Source organism: Xenopus laevis, chromosome 7S, assembly GCF_017654675.1.
Source record: "Xenopus laevis strain J_2021 chromosome 7S, Xenopus_laevis_v10.1, whole genome shotgun sequence".
NCBI classification, from domain to species: domain Eukaryota; kingdom Metazoa; phylum Chordata; class Amphibia; order Anura; family Pipidae; genus Xenopus; species Xenopus laevis.
In genome coordinates this window covers 110,834,516-110,853,617 of record NC_054384.1, presented here as the reverse complement: position 1 = coordinate 110,853,617, position 19,102 = coordinate 110,834,516, and the positions used below count along the sequence as shown (strand labels likewise).

At 42.1% G+C, this 19,102-nt stretch overlaps 1 protein-coding gene across 2 annotated transcripts in view; it reads left to right on the top strand.

The window, feature by feature from the left end:
• pax7.S (paired box 7 S homeolog) overlaps positions 1-17,220 on the top strand; it is a 94,819-nt gene extending 77,599 nt beyond the window's left edge. For both annotated transcript variants that reach the window (XM_018228325.2, XM_018228324.2), the window contains exons 8-9: positions 10,858-11,104; positions 15,072-17,220. In XM_018228325.2, coding sequence (XP_018083814.1) covers positions 10,858-11,104; positions 15,072-15,187 — 363 coding nt within the window. In that variant the 3' untranslated portion in view covers positions 15,188-17,220. The remainder of the gene's footprint in view (positions 1-10,857; positions 11,105-15,071) is intronic.
• The last annotated feature ends 1,882 nt before the right edge of the window (positions 17,221-19,102 follow it).

Genomic DNA, 19,102 nt, shown 5'->3' with positions numbered 1-19,102 from the left:
AGGTTCTGCTTAGGAACCAGGTTTGGTTTATCAGCACAAAACAGGAATTGTGATTATGAAGAGATGTCTGTGAGTCTTTATCATTTTCGGCAGCATGAGGAAAGCGAGGAGGAGGAGTCTGGCAGTGAAGGGGTAAATGAACTTTCCAAATTAAATTAAAGGAGCAGGGGGAGAGGAAGGTTAATGGAGCTGACGCTTTTACGTGGAGTGAAGACTTAACGTAATGTGAGATGTGACAGCTTGTTTTCTCCGCTGCTAATCTCCCCTCACTGTCCTGTCCTTGTCTCTGCCCAATTTCTGTCACCCCCAATCTGTGTCCTGATCTGCCTCAATTAGTTCCCCGCAGCCTCCCCACCCAAACGTGTACAGCCCTAGTTCATATTATATTATACAATGTCCAGCTGCTAGCGATTGTGCAATTGGTCTTCATTATTTATATCTTTTACTTTTATTTACTGTTATTTGCCTTTTTTTTCTGACTCTTTCCAGTTTTCAAACGGGGGTCACTGACCATAGACATAGAGATCTCTACCCAATATGCCCACATTGAAGTGGGAGATATTGGGCTGATCGTGGGGCCTAGGGCCCAACAATCGCATCATAATGCATCCGAAACGTGCGGTCGGGATTTTTTAACCTGCCCGATCGAAATATGGCCGACTTTGGGTCAGATATCGATTGAGGAAGCCCATTGGATGGCCCCACACACTGGCCAATAAGCTGCAGACTCAGTCTGTTGGCAGTTTTTATTGGCCCGTGTATAGGGCCTTTAGGCTACAAATGTATTGTTATTGTTACTTTTTATTCCTCATCTTTCTATTCAGGCCTCTCCTATTCATATTCCAGTCTCTTATTCAAATCAGTGCATGGTTGCTAGGGGAATATGGACCCTAGCAACGAGACTGCTGAAATTATAAACCGGAGAGCTGCTGAATAAAAAGCTAAATAAGTCAAAAACCACAAATAATTGAAAATGAAAACCAATTGCAAATTGTCTCAGAATATTTTATCGTACGATCGAATCATACGATCGAATGATTTTCCTTCGAATCCAAAAACTATGCTCTGGCAGGTCCCCATAGGCTAACATAGCACTTCGGCAGGTTTCAGTAGGCGAAGTATTGAAGTCGAAGTTTTTTTAATTATCGAATGGTCAAATAGTTGAACGATTTTTACTTCAAATCGATGTCGAAGTAAATACAAAGTTGTAGTATCCTATTCAATGGTCGAAGTATCCAAAAAATTACTTCGAAATTCGAACTTTTTGTACTTCGAAAATTCACTCGAACCTTATTAAACCTGCCCCTTAATTTAAAGGTGAACAACCCCCTTTAATACCCTGCGTGCAGCAAGATGTTTCCTCTTCTAGGAGCTGAAACCACTTTATTTGAGGGCAAAACCCCATTTATAGAATTGAAAGGTTGTGATGTGAAGGGCTCTGGTTCTGTGTAGATTGAGGCTCATTTCAATAAATGGGGTGAATAAAGCTGCTGGTTGAACCCCTCAATATCACGTTGGCTGTTGTTATTCCATTTTCAGCCCCTTATATTATTCATTATTGCCTACTAGATTGGGATTCAATGACACTATATGTCTCCGTTAAATAAAATAAGCGCAATCCTCTTGGCTCAGTTGTTTAGAAATGTCCTTGAGTTTTCACGTTGCCTGTTATTAAACTTCCGCATTCAGGGCCACCAATAGTGACCGTTACTGAAAGTGATCAATATTTGTACCACCCCCAATAAACGGCCGATGCAGCTGGACGAGCCCTAAAAAACAATGTCAATGGGGCAATATTTGCCTTTTATTATCGGCCGAGTGCTGAGCCACAATGGAGACAATGTGCCGCATTAAAAGGCAACTGTGCATTCAGGAATCATTCACTGTCCCTTTTAATTCGCTTGTTTCCATGCAAAACCCCCAGTCTGCCCCCATCTTTGTCCCCCTCAAATTGATCCCACAAGCACCTGACACAAGAGAAGCCGCGTGAATAGGACCTGTCATGTGTCTTCTGTCTCTCATTATCCCCAAACGCAACGTCTTCTCTGCTCAGCGATGCCGGGAACCTAATTACAATCAGCCATTTGCAGCGTGAAAACTCCGTAATTAAATTTATTCACTCGTTCTCTCTAAATAGTCGTATCTTTCCAACAATCAGTCGGCCTCCTCCCTCCTTCCCTTCCCGATATCCGAGGCTCCCACTCCCCTATACAATTCTTTTTATTCTTCCACATTCACACAAAAAACTAATGTTTAAAATCATTTCTCGTCGGCTGAATGGCGTACGGAAAGCAAAATGGCAGATGGGTTAGTGATTGGCGGAACTGAAAAGCGAAACACAAAGGAAACACTTTACAGATGGGGATCTGGTTCCAACGTTGTTATAAACCCAGTGGGTAACTGGTCCGAAAGACTGAATTATTCTCTTTTATATCTAAATCAGTAATTCTAAAATACATTAGACTTGCTGAGTCATCATTGAAGAATCATTTATCTGAGCAGCTTCTTCAGTTCAAACAAGTTAAAAGTCTTCAATGATCACTCAGCAAGTCCAGTCGTTTTACAATGACTTATATTAGATATACCATGACCTGGAGGAATGAAAATCTTCATAGTCATATTCTCTTTTATATCAGGTGCTGAATGGGATGGGCCAGACTAGTGATGTGCGGGCCGGCCAGATACTCACAGGTTTACCCGTGGGTCGGGCAAGTTTGGGCCAACCTCGTACTCCTCTTCGCGGTTGGCCACCTACAAATTCTGAAGTCGCGCACCTGCTCCCCCCACCCCTTTTGTGATGTCATCAGCGGGGCGGCGCGGGTCTATAAAAGGAACCCAGAAGTCTGATGCAGACGGACGCGGGTTGTGGGAGGGCAGGTCCGGGTCACATCACTAGGCCAGGCCTCATCCTCACTATTGGGGTAGTAAAACCCGACCCTAACCTCTCGCACCAGCCCAATTTATGGCTTCCATTTATAGACCTGCGCCGATCGACCCCGCTGATGATGTCACAAAAGGGGCGGGCGATCATTCGCGCATCTATAGAAAAGGAAGCAGGAAGCCGGCAGTGCAAGATGGGAGAGCAGAAAGAAGAGCTCAACCCGGACCTGCTCACCACCCGCAAAAGAGGGTTCAAGGTTGGCCCGAACCCGCCTGACCCGAGGGTCCTGCGGGTATCGGGTGGGCCCGCACATCACTACCTGTTGTCCTAAAATGCTCAGGACCTGGGGTTTTCCAGATAAGGGATCTTTTTGTAATTAGGATCTGCATACCTTAAGTCTACTAGAAAATCATGTTAACATTAGATAAACCCAATAGGCTGGTTTTGCCTCCAATAAGGATTAGTTATATCTCAGTTGGGATCAAGTACAGGTATGGGACCTGTTATCCAGAATGCTCGGGACCTGGGGCTTTCCAGACAATGAATCTTTCTGTAATTTGGATCTTCATACCTTAAATCTACTAGAAAATCATATAAACATGAAATAAAGCCAATAGGCTGGGTTTGCCTCCAATAAGGATTAATTATATCTTAGTTGGGATCAAGTACAAGCGACTGTTTTATTATTACACAGAAATAGGAAATCAGTTTTAAACATTTGGATTATTTGGATAAAATCGAGTCTATGGGAGATGGCCTTTCCTTGATTTGAAGCTCTCTGGATAATGGGTTTCCGGATAATGGGTCCCATACATGCATTGCGAAGGTGCTTGGAATCACAAATGTATTTAGTTTTCTAACAAACAGTTTTTGGGTGCTGTTCCCCTTTATATAAATGTGGCACAAAAACAAACTGTATTATTAGGGGGAAATACATTTGGGTTGAGTGAGTAGAGTCCATGCTCGGAGCTGTGAAGCTGGATAATAATGATGTTGCTGATGGGCTGATATATCTCCAGTATGTGTTAAATGGAAGAAGCAGCGGCTGATATCTCTGGTGAGTCTCTTATCTGCCCCTGTCTCTGCTCATCTCACAGTCCAGTTGGAGAGATCACCCTAAGCCTCAGCTATCGGGGTCTGTGATTGATCAGAGAAGCAGCGAGGGGCTCTCATATCGAGCTGCAGAAGAGACGCCCCAGGCCGGGATGAAGACCCTTTAGGGAAAGTGCTGAAGCTTTTTCACATTTATCCAAGAGATGGGGGGTTGGTGGCAGCGTTGGGCAAGTTCTAAAGATCTCAGGAAATCTTGTTTTGAAGCCGTAAGTCAGTGTGAACTCTCCATTACTGAAGCCTCGGGGGGAAACAAAAGCCGGGAGAGGGGGGGGAGCTGTACCAGCTTTAGCCGAGAGGGTGAGGAGCGAATATAAGAGCTGAGCAAACTGCGGCCTCCCCCCAATCTCACATTCTCTTCCATTTACAGATTTTCATGGGCAACGCTGCGGAACAATGTCTTTTTGTTTTTTATTGCAAAATGTTGTGGTTCGTTTTAGGGATTTGTTATAAAGTCTAGTAAGTGCTGCAAATAAGTGGAGATTCCTGCACTTCTTTCCTGTAGTCAGACTGAAGGTAGAGATCATTGTGTGCCCAGAACATTCCTTCTCTGTATATTTGTATTTATACATATGGGAGGAGGAGGTGCCATATTGATTCCCTTAGACAGTACAGTATGAGGGTATAGCTTATTGTGTGCCCAGAACATTCCTTCTCTGTATATTTGTATTTATACATATGGGAGGAGGAGGTGCCATATTGATTCCCTTAGACAGTACAGTATGAGGGTATAGCTTATTGTGTGCCCAGAACATTCCTTCTCTGTATATTTGTATTTATACATATGGGAGGAGGAGGTGCCATATTGATTCCCTTAGACAGTACAGTATGAGGGTACAGCTTATTGTGTGCCCAGAACATTCCTTCTCTGTATATTTGTATTTATACATATGAGGGTAGAGTCACAGTCACGGTGTGGTTTAAGTGTTGGAGCTGCCATATTGCCTTGACTTTAGCATTGTCCTATGTACTAACAAAGCATATTTTGATCAATACAATTGTGAGATACAGCTCAATACACAGAGCAGCTTTATAGCCACTCAGCCCATACACTTTTATAGTACTTCACTCTTCTTATTTTGGTTTTCGTAGGATAATAACCACATGATATTCTCAATCAGCAAAAATCTTATACAGAATTTCTTTCATTCAGTCTTCAAGGCCTGTGACTTTCTTCTGATATTTTATAAAAACAGAGACTAACAGATCCTGTGTCCATATTGCAGTGAGCACTTTGTTCTGGAGCAAATTTCTATTGTAAATCTCCTATAGGAAAAGCCACAAATAACAATTCAGTAAAAAGCTGCTAAATTACAGAAAGGAACGAGGAGCTTTCTATCTACAGACACATCCCCTATAAATGAGATATTACAGGGAATTACCAAGAGGGATGTGAGTGACTGATAAAAGCTCGAGCTGCTTGTGTGTGGGCTACGAGTGTAACGGATCATACCACCTTGCGTGTCGCTTTCCCTTTAATCACCACTATACATGGCACATTCCACCCCCAAGTAGATGATATAAGGAAGGCACTTTTATCCTATCTCTGACTTTCATGTAGTGTCACTTTCTGTACCATCCCCCTGCCGGGGCCAAAGAACTTGGAAGAGCTGATGGAGTCGAGATGAGGGGTCCCTAATTGCTCCGGAGCATCTAAAGCCGCGCTCGCTTTATCATAAAGGGTGCAGATTTCTCTGGCTGCAGACTCCACGGACACAGACCCTCAGGCCCAGCTCAGAAATAGAGGGAATTAATTACATTCCTTTTTTTTTTAAAGTCCCCTTCTTTTAAAGTCTGGAGAGCAAGATGAAACCTCCCTGGGGGCAAATGTCTGCAGAGGAAAGGAGAAGAGATTGGATAGCGAAGAAGGGCATAAAAGCGAGTAAATGTATTATTATTATTATTATTATTCACCAATGACCTGTTTGCCAGCTCAGAGACACTTCATCATCACATCAGATGGGCAAAGGGATATAATGTAGGCAGGGTCGGACTGGGCCGGCGGGACACAGGGAAAAAACCCGGTGGGCCCAGATCTACTCCGCCGATACTCATAGATATTCATAGAGTTCAGGTGTTGCACCTTTCTTGCATGCGATTGGCGCCGCACAGTTAGCACACGCCTGTGGCGAGATAAATCGCACTTGGAGGTTGGGAGGGGGCCCCAGTGACTCCCTGGAGGGCCCTTTGCATTGCAGCCCCAGTGGGCCCCCAAAGCTCCAGTCTGACCCTGAATGTAGGGGTCACTTGGTGTAAGGGTATGTCTCACTAAATTTATATGGAGTTGGGTGTTTTCTGGTAATGTACAACATAATTAAAGGAGAATGAAAGCTCCAAGACGGTTTATTGTCAACAGATGAGCCTCAATAGTGCAAGCTAGAACACTATATTTATTCTGCAGAATGCTTTTCCATACCTGAGTAAACAGCTCTAGACACTGTCTCTGTTTGTTTAGGATAGAAGCTGCCATATTAGCTTGGTGTGACATCACTTCCTGCCTGAGTCTCTCCCTGCTCACTTACAGCTCTGAGCTCAGATTACAGCAGGGAGGAGGGAGGGGGAGAGGAGCAAACTGAGCATGCTCAAGCCCTAGCCCTGGAGGTTTAAGCTGAAAACATGAAGTCTGATACAGAAGCCCATGAGTACACAATAGAAGGAAAGAAATGTGATGTTTCTTTTGACAGAGGACTCAGAGCAGCATTACTTTGAGGGGTTACTGGTGTATTTATATAGACCTTTCTGATAAAGCTTACTTACTTTTAGCCTTTCCTTCTCCTTTAAAGCAAATAGTGTTCCACCTATGATCACTTACAGGCTACACGCCAGCTGGCAGTTGGGCTAAGATCCCCAGGCCTCAACCTGAACCTAAATGGTCAGACGCCTAGGAGCTTACACTCTAGCACACAGCTCAAAATATAATGGCCACACAGCCCTGGCCAGAGGAATTTACAATAAAGTTCATTAACAAAAAGCCTGACCAACAGAGGATTTTAATCTAGGGCACAATCTGAAGCTTTGCCCAAAAGACCACACAGAGCACAGAATAAGCAGAAAGCTCTGCTCCAGAGAGCTTACAGTCTAAAGCACAGTGGTGTAGTGGTTCACAATTCTGCCTTGAGCACTGGAGTCCTATGGTTCATTCCAGCCAGAATGAACAGAATTTGTATATATGTGTTCATGTACAGGTATAGGATCTGTTATCCTGAAACCCATTATCCAGAAAGCTCCAAATTACAGAAAGTCTGTCTCCCATAGACTCCATTATAATGAAATAATCGAATTTTTTTTAAAATTATTTTCTTTTTCCCTGTAATAATAAAACAGTAGCTTGTACTTGATCCCAACTAAGAGTATAGGGCATGTAAATGTGGGAAGAATATAGAGTAGAATTTGCTGGTGCTGTATAAATAAAGGATAATAATAATGTCGGCTGTAAAACTGGAGGACGGAACAAGAATATTGAGGAAATCAGGTTTTTTTTTCCACATCCAGCCTGTCTGGCAAACTAGAGGGAATTCTCAAGACTGTGACTGATGAGGGGCAGGAGCACCCGGGGGGTAGAAGGGGTGTTTGGGGAGAAAGTTGGCCAATCACAGACTGACTGATATCCCTGCAGATAAAGCTTTGCACATGCAACTGATTTTTGTTTTAGTGATGCTAATAAGAAATACGTTAAGCATTTTTTTCATACTTCCGGTAAGTCCACTCCATCAGCACCCGGCTTCAAACACTTTCCCGAATCCTATTGACCTGTGTCCCTCTAATAAAGTCTGAGGGATCCTTACAGCAGTAACTTTCCATTAAAGGAACAGTATAGTGTGTGAAATAGGCTGTGCAAATGAATAAAGTTAAGGTGGCCATACATGGATAGATCCGCTCGTTTGGCGATGTCGCCAAACGAGCGGATCTCCCTCCGATATGCCCACCTTGAGGTGGGCAATATCGGGCAGATCCGATCATGGGCCCTAGGGCCCAACGATCGGATCCTAGCATTCGGCAAACGGGCGGTCGGATCACGGGACCGCATCAACGAACAGATGCGGCTGCGATCCGACGGGATTTTTAAACCCATCCGATCGAGATCTGCCCGACTTTCGGCCAGATCTCGATCGGGGAAGCCCGTCGGGGGCCCCCATACACGGGCCAATAAGCTGCCGACACAGTCTGTCGGCAGCTTTTATCGGCCCGTGTATGGCCACCTTTAGCCAAAGTGGTATGTATAAAAGCTGGAGTGAACGGATATCAAACATAATAACCAGAACCCGGCAACTTTTTTGTCCCTCTTTTTCTTTCCAAAATGTTTGGAGGTATTCCTTAGGTCTCTATAAAAAGATATTACATAAAACAGCTCAAGTGTAAAATCCTGCTTCATGTAAATAAACCATTTGCATAATAATATACTTTTTTAATAGTATGTGCCATTGGGTAATCATAAATAGAAAATTGCCATTTTAAAAAAATAAGGGCCGCCCCCTGGGAATCGTATGATTCATGGTGCACACAAACTTACCTAATAAACCATACAAGTTAGGTCACATGAGCCAATTAACAGACAGAGTCGCATCTTTTGCTTCCACACGTCTTCCTGTTACAGTTAGAGCTGCAGTATTTCTGGTCAGGTGATCTCTTCCTGTTACAGTTAGAGCTGCAGTATTTCTGGTCAGGTGATCTCTTCCTGTTACAGTTAGAGCTGCAGTATTTCTGGTCAGGTGATCTCTTCCTGTTACAGTTAGAGCTGCAGTATTTCTGGTCAGGTGATCTCTTCCTGTTACAGTTAGAGCTGCAGTATTTCTGGTCAGGTGATCCCTTCCTGTTACAGTTAGAGCTGCAGTATTTCTGGTCAGGTGATCTCTTCCTGTTACAGTTAGAGCTGAAGTATTTCTGGTCAGGTGATCTCTTCCTGTTACAGTTAGAGATGCAGTATTTCTGGTCAGGTGATCTCTTCCTGTTACAGTTAGAGATGCAGTATTTCTGGTCAGGTGATCCCTTCCTGTTACAGTTAGAGCTGCAGTATTTCTGGTCAGGTGATCTCTTCCTGTTACAGTTAGAGCTGCAGTATTTCTGGTCAGGTGATCTCTTCCTGTTACAGTTAGAGCTGCAGTATTTCTGGTCAGGTGATCTCTTCCTGTTACAGTTAGAGCTGCAGTATTTCTGGTCAGGTGATCTCTTCCTGTTACAGTTAGAGCTGCAGTATTTCTGGTCAGGTGATCCCTTCCTGTTACAGTTAGAGCTGCAGTATTTCTGGTCAGGTGATCTCTTCCTGTTACAGTTAGAGCTGAAGTATTTCTGGTCAGGTGATCTCTTCCTGTTACAGTTAGAGATGCAGTATTTCTGGTCAGGTGATCTCTTCCTGTTACAGTTAGAGATGCAGTATTTCTGGTCAGGTGATCCCTTCCTGTTACAGTTAGAGCTGCAGTATTTCTGGTCAGGTGATCTCTTCCTGTTACAGTTAGAGCTGTAGTATTTCTGGTCAGGTGATCTCTTCCTGTTACAGTTAGAGCTGAAGTATTTCTGGTCAGGTGATCTCTTCCTGTTACAGTTAGAGCTGCAGTATTTCTGGTCAGGTGATCTCTTCCTGTTACAGTTAGAGCTGCAGTATTTCTGGTCAGGTGATCTCTTCCTGTTACAGTTAGAGCTGCAGTATTTCTGGTCAGGTGATCTCTTCCTGTTACAGTTAGAGCTGTAGTATTTCTGGTCAGGTGATCTCTTCCTGTTACAGTTAGAGCTGCAGTATTTCTGGTCAGGTGATCTCTGAGGCAGCACACAGACCATCACTAAATGGGGGTTCAAGATGTAAAAGGACAATATCCAATTTTTACATTATTTAATGAAAAAGAAACCTATCTACAAACTCTTTAATTGAAAAATATGTACCGGTACCATTTTAATAAGAAACCTGACTGTATGTAGAGAAATTCTCCCTTCATTTACTGCTGTGGATAGGAATTGTCAGACGGTCCCTAACTGCTCTGCAGGGAAACAATCCTACTTATGTACAGCAGGGGGAGCCCCCGCCTTACTTCCCAGCCATGCAGAACTCAAGCAGCTTTGTTTGTTTCCCTGTAGAGCAGTCGGCGACTGTGTAGAGATTTGTATTGGATTTTATTTTTGCCTTTACATCCCCTTTACTGTTTCCAACTCCAGCTGCAGGGACAAAGATCATGGAGCCAGATTTAAACAGATAAACTGGGATTCTATTTGGAGGATTATTTTGCTGCAGCCACTGGTTCTGCAGAGTTGGAGAAAGTTTATATTAAACAATATAAAAACTATAAAATCCACATTAGATTACATGACAACACAGGAGCCAGTGCAGTCTGTATATTCTGATTATTAATCAGTCTTGTGTATCGGCTTCTGGCAGATATTATTTGACTTGTGCTGTTTTGATCATTTATGACGATCCCTAAGCAGCCCAGACCACACTGAGCATGTGCACAGTCTTGGTCTTGCAAAGATGTATAACAAAGTTACAAGATGGTGACCCCCTGTGGCCAACTTTGAAAGCATAAATCATTTGTTTGATTAGACTTGTGGTGCAGTAAGTTCATGTTTATGTTTAGTATACAAAATACAGCATTTCTAGCCTTATTCTATTTTACACTTTACTTCCCCTTTAAATATATATACCAGTTTGGTAAGATTCTTTAATATGCCATTCATTTGATATAAACTGTCTGTTGCTGGAGTATTTATTTTGGGCGTAGAGTTTTCCTTTAAATCGTTTTTGTTAGGAGACGCCCCACAGAGAGGATAATGACAGTTGTGTTTGAGTGGCAGAAAGCTATTGTTCTGTGTTTATAGTGTAACCTGGATATAGACATAAACTAACCGCCTGCTTTGTGTCTCTCTTTGTGTTGCTCCAGGTTATGAGTATCCTGAGCAGTCCCGGTGGTGTTGGACCTCAGTCCCAGTCCGATTTCTCCATCTCTCCTCTGCACGGTGGACTGGAAACCAGTAACTCTCTCTCTGCCAGTTGCAGTCAGCGCAGTGACTCCATTAAGTCCATAGACAGTCTGCCCACCTCTCAGTCCTACTGTGCCCCCACTTACAGCTCCACCGGCTACAGCATGGACCCCGTTACCAGCTATCAGTATGGACAGTACGGACAAAGTAAGTAGTAACTACATTATATCTGCATTATAGAACTCTATGGGGCAGATTGAATTGAGCCCACCTGCAATTAACTCATGCCCCAGACCAGGGAACATTGTGTGGCCCCTTTTCTCAGGGTTTGTGAGACGCACAGGCAACTGTTGTAAAGGACGGGGTGCGTGCAAGTGAAAACAGCAGCACAGGCCTGGGTTCCGTTATCTGGAAACCCGGTATCCAGAATGCTCCGAATTACGGAAAGGCCGTCTCCCATAGACTCCATTATATCCAAATATTTAAAACTGATTTAATTGTTCTGTGTAATAACAGTCGCTTGTACTTGATCCCCACTAATAATTAATCCTTATTGGAGGCAAAACCAGCCTATTGGCTTTATTTAATAATTTTCTAGTAGACTTAAGGTATGAAGATCCAAATTACAGAAAGATCCCTTATGCGGAAACCCCCAGGTCCCAAGCATTCTGGATAACAGGTCAAGTAGTCTATGGGAGACGGCCTTTCCGTAATTCAGAGCATTCTGGATACCGGGTTTCTGGATAACGGATCCCATACCTGTACTTATGTTTTCACTTGCACACACCCCATCCTATTTACTCAGGTGACATACAATTAGGATTTAATAAAAAAGTGAAAACCGCAGTGCAGGCGTGGGATCCGTTATCTGGAAACCCGGTATCCAGAATGCTCCGAATTACGGAAAGGCCGTCTCCCATAGACTCCATTATATCCAAATATTTAAAACTGATTACATTTTTCTGTGTAATAATAAAACAGTCGCTTGTACCTGATCCCAACTAAGATATAATTAATCCTTATTGGAGTCAAAACCAGCCTATTGGGTTTATTTTACGACTTTCTAGTAGACTTAAGGTATGAAGATCCAAATTACAGAAAGATCCCTTATCTGGAAACCCCCAGGTCCCGAGCATCCCGAGGAAAACAGGTCAAGTACAAGCGACTGTTTTATTATTAGACAGAAAAAGGAAATCAGTTTTAAATATTTGGATAAAATGAAGTCTATGGGAGACGGCCTTTCCGTAGTTCAGAGCATTCTGGATACCGGGTTTCCGGATAACGGATCCCATACCTGTACTGCTGTTTTCAATTGCACGCACCCCATCCTATTTACTCAGGTGACATACAATTAGGATTTAATAAAAAATTGATATTCTAAGGCATTGTGCAGTCTGTAGCCCTTTAGGTAATGTTTAACTATAACTCCCAGCAGCCCAACATCTATAGCACCATTAGGGATTTGTTCATAAACGAGACCCTCTATGAGCAGCTCTTATACCTGGGCCCATTCAGCTCCATCTCTGCTCCCCACATTGACTTGACACAGGAGCGTGAAGAGACTCCTAATGGATATGACAAGTTTAATAAGAGTCCTGTCTGGATGAGCTTCCCCCCGAGATGGGGACTGACACGCTGCTGACGCTTCATATTTGTTTACTCCTTGGCAGCAACTGTTACATCAGGATTAATTTAATTTGGGACATTAACTGAGATCTGAGCTCTTCTGCCTGAACATTCCATGATCTTAATACTGTCACTCGGGGCTGATTAAAGTGACACCAATACTGGGATGTAAATTGTTCTTCCAGGAAAGAAGATTCCAGGAGACTCAGACTTGTATGGAACAGTTTCCCTTTATTTTGGATTATCTGGGGGCAAACCAGCAGGGGGATTTTAGTGTTGAGGGGCTGGATAATATATAGACTTGGCTATACAGGTAGGGACCTTTTATCTAGAATGCTGCAGGGGTTTTCCATGTAGGTGCACACTTACATTTATTGACATTTAGTCACCCAGCGACAAAATGCCTTTTCTTCGGGCGACTAATCTCCCCGGAATGCCTCCCCACCGGCTAGAATCTAAATCACAGACGGCATGACACTCGGATTGTTTCATTTTCCAAAGTTTCCTCGTGAGGCAACTTTGGGCAACTTCGGAAAACAGAGCACTCCGACCGTCATTCCACCACCGATTTACATTGTAGCCAGCGGGGAGGCAGTTCAGGGAGATTAGTCGCCCGAAGAAAAGGCGATTTGTTGCTGGGCGACTAATCTCCCTCAGTAGCTTTGTGTGTCCCTGCCCTACTAGAAAATCATATAAACATGAAATAAACCCAATAGGCTGGTTTTGCTTCCAATAAGGATTTATTATAATACACAAAAGCCATGAATATCCTGTAAATTTTATCCTTATAAACGGTGAGTTCTGATGTCATCAGTTATAAACGGTGAGTTCTGATGTCATTTCTGTCACATGACTCACTGAAACTTGTGTATTATAATAAATAAAGTTCCCCCAGTTGTAAAATATGAGGATATTAGAAGTTACCTCGGAGTTCCATGACCTGTATAAACACACTCGGCCTTCAGCCTCGTACTTTTATATGGTCATGAAACTCCTCGGTAACTTATAATATCCTTATATTTTACAAGAGGGGGTACTTTATTCACTATATATCTCAGTTGGGATCAAATACAAGTGACTGTTTTATTACGACACAGAAAAAGGGAATCCGTTGTAAAAAATTGGATTATTTGGATAAAATTGAGTCTATGGGAGATGGGCCTTCCGTAATTCGGAGCTTTCTGGATAACGGGTTTCTGGCTCATGGAACCCATACCTGTATGTGATTCAGTACCGGTATGGGATCCGTTATCTGGAAACCCCTTATCCAGAAAACTACTAGGATATAACTAATCCTTATTGGAAGCAAAACCAACCATGTTTACATGATTTTCTAGTAGACTTGAGGTATGAAGATCCACATTACAGAAAGATCTGTTATACATAAAGCCAGGTCCCGAGCATTCTGGATAACAGGTCCTATACCTGTACTAAAGCTTTACTGACCCACCTTGCCCGTTTATACTCACACAACCACAGTCCATTATCAGAAGGCAGTTTGTTGAAACTGTCAAGTTCTATGAACAACTGCATGTCTGTAATTGTGTATCTCTAAAGCAACAGGGGTTTATATAGTGAGTAAAGTACCCCCTCTTGTAAAATATAAGGATATTATAAGTCACTGAGGAGTTTCATGACCATATAAAAGTACGAGGCCGAAGGCCGGGTGGCGGGTGTTTTTATACAGGTCATGGAACTCCTATGTTACTTCTAATATCCTTATATTTTGCAACTGGGGGTACTTTATTTATTATAATACACAAGTTTCAATGAGTCATGTGACAGAAATGACATCACTACTCACTGTTTATAGCTGATGACATCAGAACTCACTGTTTATAGCTGATGACATATAAGGATATAATTTACAAGATATTCATGGCTTTTGTGTAATATATATTTATATTACATCGAAGAAGATCAGCAGGTCAGACAATTGGGTTCTCCAGGCCTGTTCTGCCACAGTCAATAAAGGCGACCATAGACGTTACAATTACGATCTTTGCTGAAAATGTTTCGAAGAACGATCTTTCGTTTCAATACACACGTGTAGAGCTGAATGGTCAGATATACATATAGAAACAATAGAATTCTACCTGTATCTGATGATTCAGCACTAACAATGGCCGATGTTCAGGTGCCTTCAAAGGTGCCTAATCAAAATTTTCCACCTGTCCAACCAATTGAGTAGATCAATATCCAAGTCTTCTGCCAATATTTATTGGCTCGTCTCCCACCATACACGCACTGAATACCATTTGAAAATGAGTTTCATATGATAATATCTGTGTGTGTGTATGGTCGCCTTAAGGCCTTTGCCTGGTTGTTCAGCTTTGAAAACGGCTCGGTACTTTTTTTTTGGACCAGGATAGTTTATAAAGAGAACCTTCAATCTAAGCAGCTTTGCATTTGGTCTTCAGTGACTCTTCCAGTTGTCAATCTCTGTAAATGTGTTGGTGTTAGACATCAATAAAGGATTCTAACGTTCAACGTCATGTTGATATTCTATAAATTCACCCTTCTTGTGTTTTTGTTCCTGTTTCTGCAGCCGCTGTTGATTACCTGGCCAAAAATGTCAGCTTGTCAACACAGCGCCGGATGAAACTTGGGGACCATTCAGCCGTTTTAGGTCTTTTACCCGTGGAGACCGGCCAAGCCTACTAAAGCCATGATAGCAACTTGCACCAGAATCCTCTGAGAATCAGAGCAGCTTCTACATCTTCTGAGACCTGTCCATTGTTTCATCTCCTGCTTCAGGACAACAATATCAAGGTGCTTCTCCACTAACCACCTTCTAACTCCCTGCCATGTCAGTCAACTGGCAGTTTTTCCCAGGAGTCATTTCCTGCACTTTTTATAAAAAAAACATATATTTTGGCACATTTCTGCCACTTGATGGTGACAAACTGAAACAAAATCTAGTTTTGGAGGACCAATCGTTTCTGACTTGTGATGTTGGTCTCCCAAGACGATAAGCTCTGGGTAAGAGACAGATTTTATGTTTTTTGCAGCTGGTAATTTTTCTTTTCGTTTTTGATTTGCCTACAAAGAAAAATCAGCAGCCAAGAAACATTATTGGGAATAAAGTTAAAGGACCAATGAAGACTTGTGAACCTCCTAATATTTACTATTGATTTTGTGGTGGAAATTATGCAACCGATGTGATGGAAAACAATAGACCATACACTTTGCGAAATGATTGAAATGTAGTTCACCGGAAAACCCAGTTCCGAACTATTTGGAAATTTGGAAGTGTCCCCTGGTATCTACTATAGGTCGCATTAAATGCACGGTGGTGCAACTTCTTCCTGTATAACGATGGCTCTATTTCATGCACCCTGAAGTCAACGTTGTTTGGGCTGATTCCCTTCCACTTGAAATGTGTGATTCAGGTTCATAGACAATGTTTTGTAGTCTCAACTATAGGGAGAAACTATTGGGAGAAATGTGGACATCAAGCCTATAGAGACTTTGCACAAGATGTTCTGCAATATCCACATGGTTGTGACAAGGTTCCAATCACGTTGTGTGGGTTTCCAAATCCTGCACTTTCCACCAAGGACCACAAAAATAGACACTGATTCTTAGGACCAACACCAATTTCCAGATTTTTTCTTTTTTTTTTTTTACCAAGAGGTCACTTTTCTAAACCAAACAATTGCTAAATATTTGAAAACGTGTCTTGTAGACGACAGTCCCCTCCCAGGTCGGGAAGCCGGGTTTCGACCAATTGGTTCAGAGAGGTCCATGAAAAAATAAAACCAGAGACAGAAGCTGGACTGGGACTAATGGGCCCCTAAAAACACAGGAACAGTAATATTATAGGACTAATGGTTAAATCTTGACCAACTTTGAAATGATGTAAATAAGGACGTTGTTATTCCCTTCTATGTGAAAGAAACTCCTGAGAATTCCAGTGAGAAGATTGATTTGGAGTTGTCGTGTGAACAGTAATATTGACAGATGTATAGTAAGGTTCATGTAAACGAAATTGAGTGGTGTCGTCCGATGATTTCTATGTATAAAATCCCAAATTTAAAATAAAAAAAAAAGTCTATTTAAAATAATGTTACCGGAGAACGATAAGGGTTGAAGAAGCACAATCAGATTTATAAAGAATAACCCCCAGGTTTGATTGTATCGGAACAAGATGTTTTTGTATAACCAGATGGGCTGAAACGTTCAAGTGAATTGCAGGAAGAAGCATAAATGAGTACTGTGACTTTAAATTGCATTTCATCAACACATCCCAATGCAGGACCCGTGAAGAATCCTCAGTGAATATATGGACTTTATGCCTTTTTATACTTCTGCAAAAAATTCTGTTGAATGTAGACGCGGGACTGTCCGCACCCTTCTGCCTACGTATTTTACTTCTATCATGGACTTGATCTAATCACATCCCAGGAGCCACGTAACGATTACTTGATAACATTCCACCCATCGCTTTGTATCTGACTCACCGCCTGTAAATATATATATATACACATATATATAATCCTGCTATAATTTATTCCGCTATATAATGCCGTAGAGTAGGAAGATAAATGAATACTTGTTTAACCCTGTCTGTGCTTGATGTTTGTATTGCACTGATGACCAGCAGCCGGGGTCTACCTACCTGCCGTCTGTAAGTGTTTTCTGTGCACCTCAGGCATTCCTCTTATATATTAAAGAAGATGAGATTCTAACCTGCAGCAATGCGTTTGGCTTTTTATACTTGCGGGCCTTGTCATACAAACATGGACACAGCTTGAAAGAGAATCAGGAAAAATAATGTTCTGCTTTCAACCAGAATAAATGGCAGTGCATTCAAATGAGAAATAGGGAAATGAGATAAGGAGGAGAATTCAGCGCAAAGTATTCAGTTGAAAAATATAATGATCTGATCTGCTACTGTCTTGGGGAATATAAAAATGCTCAGCACCCCAGTGGGAACAGGGTGAGGGTGCTGTATTAAGCATTGCAACGCAAAGATGTGATCTCAGGCAATAGAAGAAATGGCTATTCATTTACCAAGGGACAGAATAAAGTGTTCTTATTGCAGCCAGTGAACAACAAACTGCTCTGATTTCAGTTAGGAGACACAATAAAGTGTTCAGATTTCTGTCAGTAGACACAATAAAGTGTGCTTATTTTAGCCAGGAGACACAAAGTGCTCCAATTTCAGCCAAGAGACAGAATAAATGCTCTGATTTCAGCCAGGAGACAGAATAAAGTGCTATGATTTCAGCCAGGAGACAGAATAAAGTGTTCAGATTTCTGTCAGGAGACACAATAAAGTGTGTTTATTTTAGCCAGGAGACACAAAGTGCTCCTATTTCAGCCAGAAGACAAAATAAAGTGCTATGATTTCAGCCAGGAGACAGAATAAAGTGCTCTGATTTCAGCCAGGAGAACAAATAAAGTGCTCTGATTTCAGCCAGGAGGTACAAAGTGTGCTGATTTCAGCCAAGAGACAAAATAAATGTTCAGCTTTAAGCAAGGAGACAAATTAAAGTGGATTTCAGCCAGGAGACAGAATAAAGTGCGCAGATTACAGCCAAGGTGCACAATAAATACTCTGATTTCAGACAGGAGACAGATTAAAGTGCTCTGATTTCACACTGGCGACACAATAAAGTTTGCAGATTTCAGCCAGGAGACACAATAAATGCATTTTCAGCCAGGAGACAGATTAAAGTGCTCTGATTTCAGACAGGAGACCATAAAGTGGTATGCTTTCTGCCAGGAGACACAATAAAGTGTTCAGAATTCAGCCAGAAGTGATAAAAAAGTGTGCTGATTTCAGCCAGGAGACAAAATAAATGCTCTGATTTCAGCCAGGACACTGAAAAAATGTTCAGCTTTAAGCCAGGAGACAGAATACAGTTGTCTGATTTCAGCCAGGAGGTACAAAGTGTGCTGATTTCTACCAGGAGACACAGTAAATGCTCTTTTAGCCAGGAGACGGATTAAAGTGCTCTGATTTCATATAGGAGACAATAAAGTGCTATGCTTTCAGCCAGAAGCCATAAAAAAAAGTGTGCTGATTTCAGCCAGGAGATAGAATAAAGTTCTCTGATTTCAGCCAGGAGACACAATAAAGTTTTCTGATTTCAGCCAGGAGACAATAAAGTCGCATGCTTTCTGCTAGGAGACACAATAAAGTGTTCAGTATTCAGCCAGAAGTCATAAAAAAGTGCTCTGATTTCAGCCAGGAGACACAATAAAGTTCTCTGATTTCAGCCAGGAGACAGAATAAAGTTCTCTGATTTCAGCCAGGAGACACAATAAAGTTCTCTGATTTCAGCCAGGAGACACAATAAAGTTCTCTGATTTCAGCCAGGAGACACAATAAAGTTCTCTGATTTCAGCCAGGAGACACAATAAAGTTCTCTGATTTCAGCCAGGAGACACAATAAAGTTCTCTGATTTCAGCCAGGAGACACAATAAAGTGCTCTGATTTCAGCCAGGAGACACAATAAAGTGCTGTGCATCCATTCAGGGAACAGAATCAAGTATTTGGATTTCAGCCAAGAAAAGGAGTAAAGTGCTTCACAATTGGGAACTGAATAAAGAGATTTGCATTCAGTCAC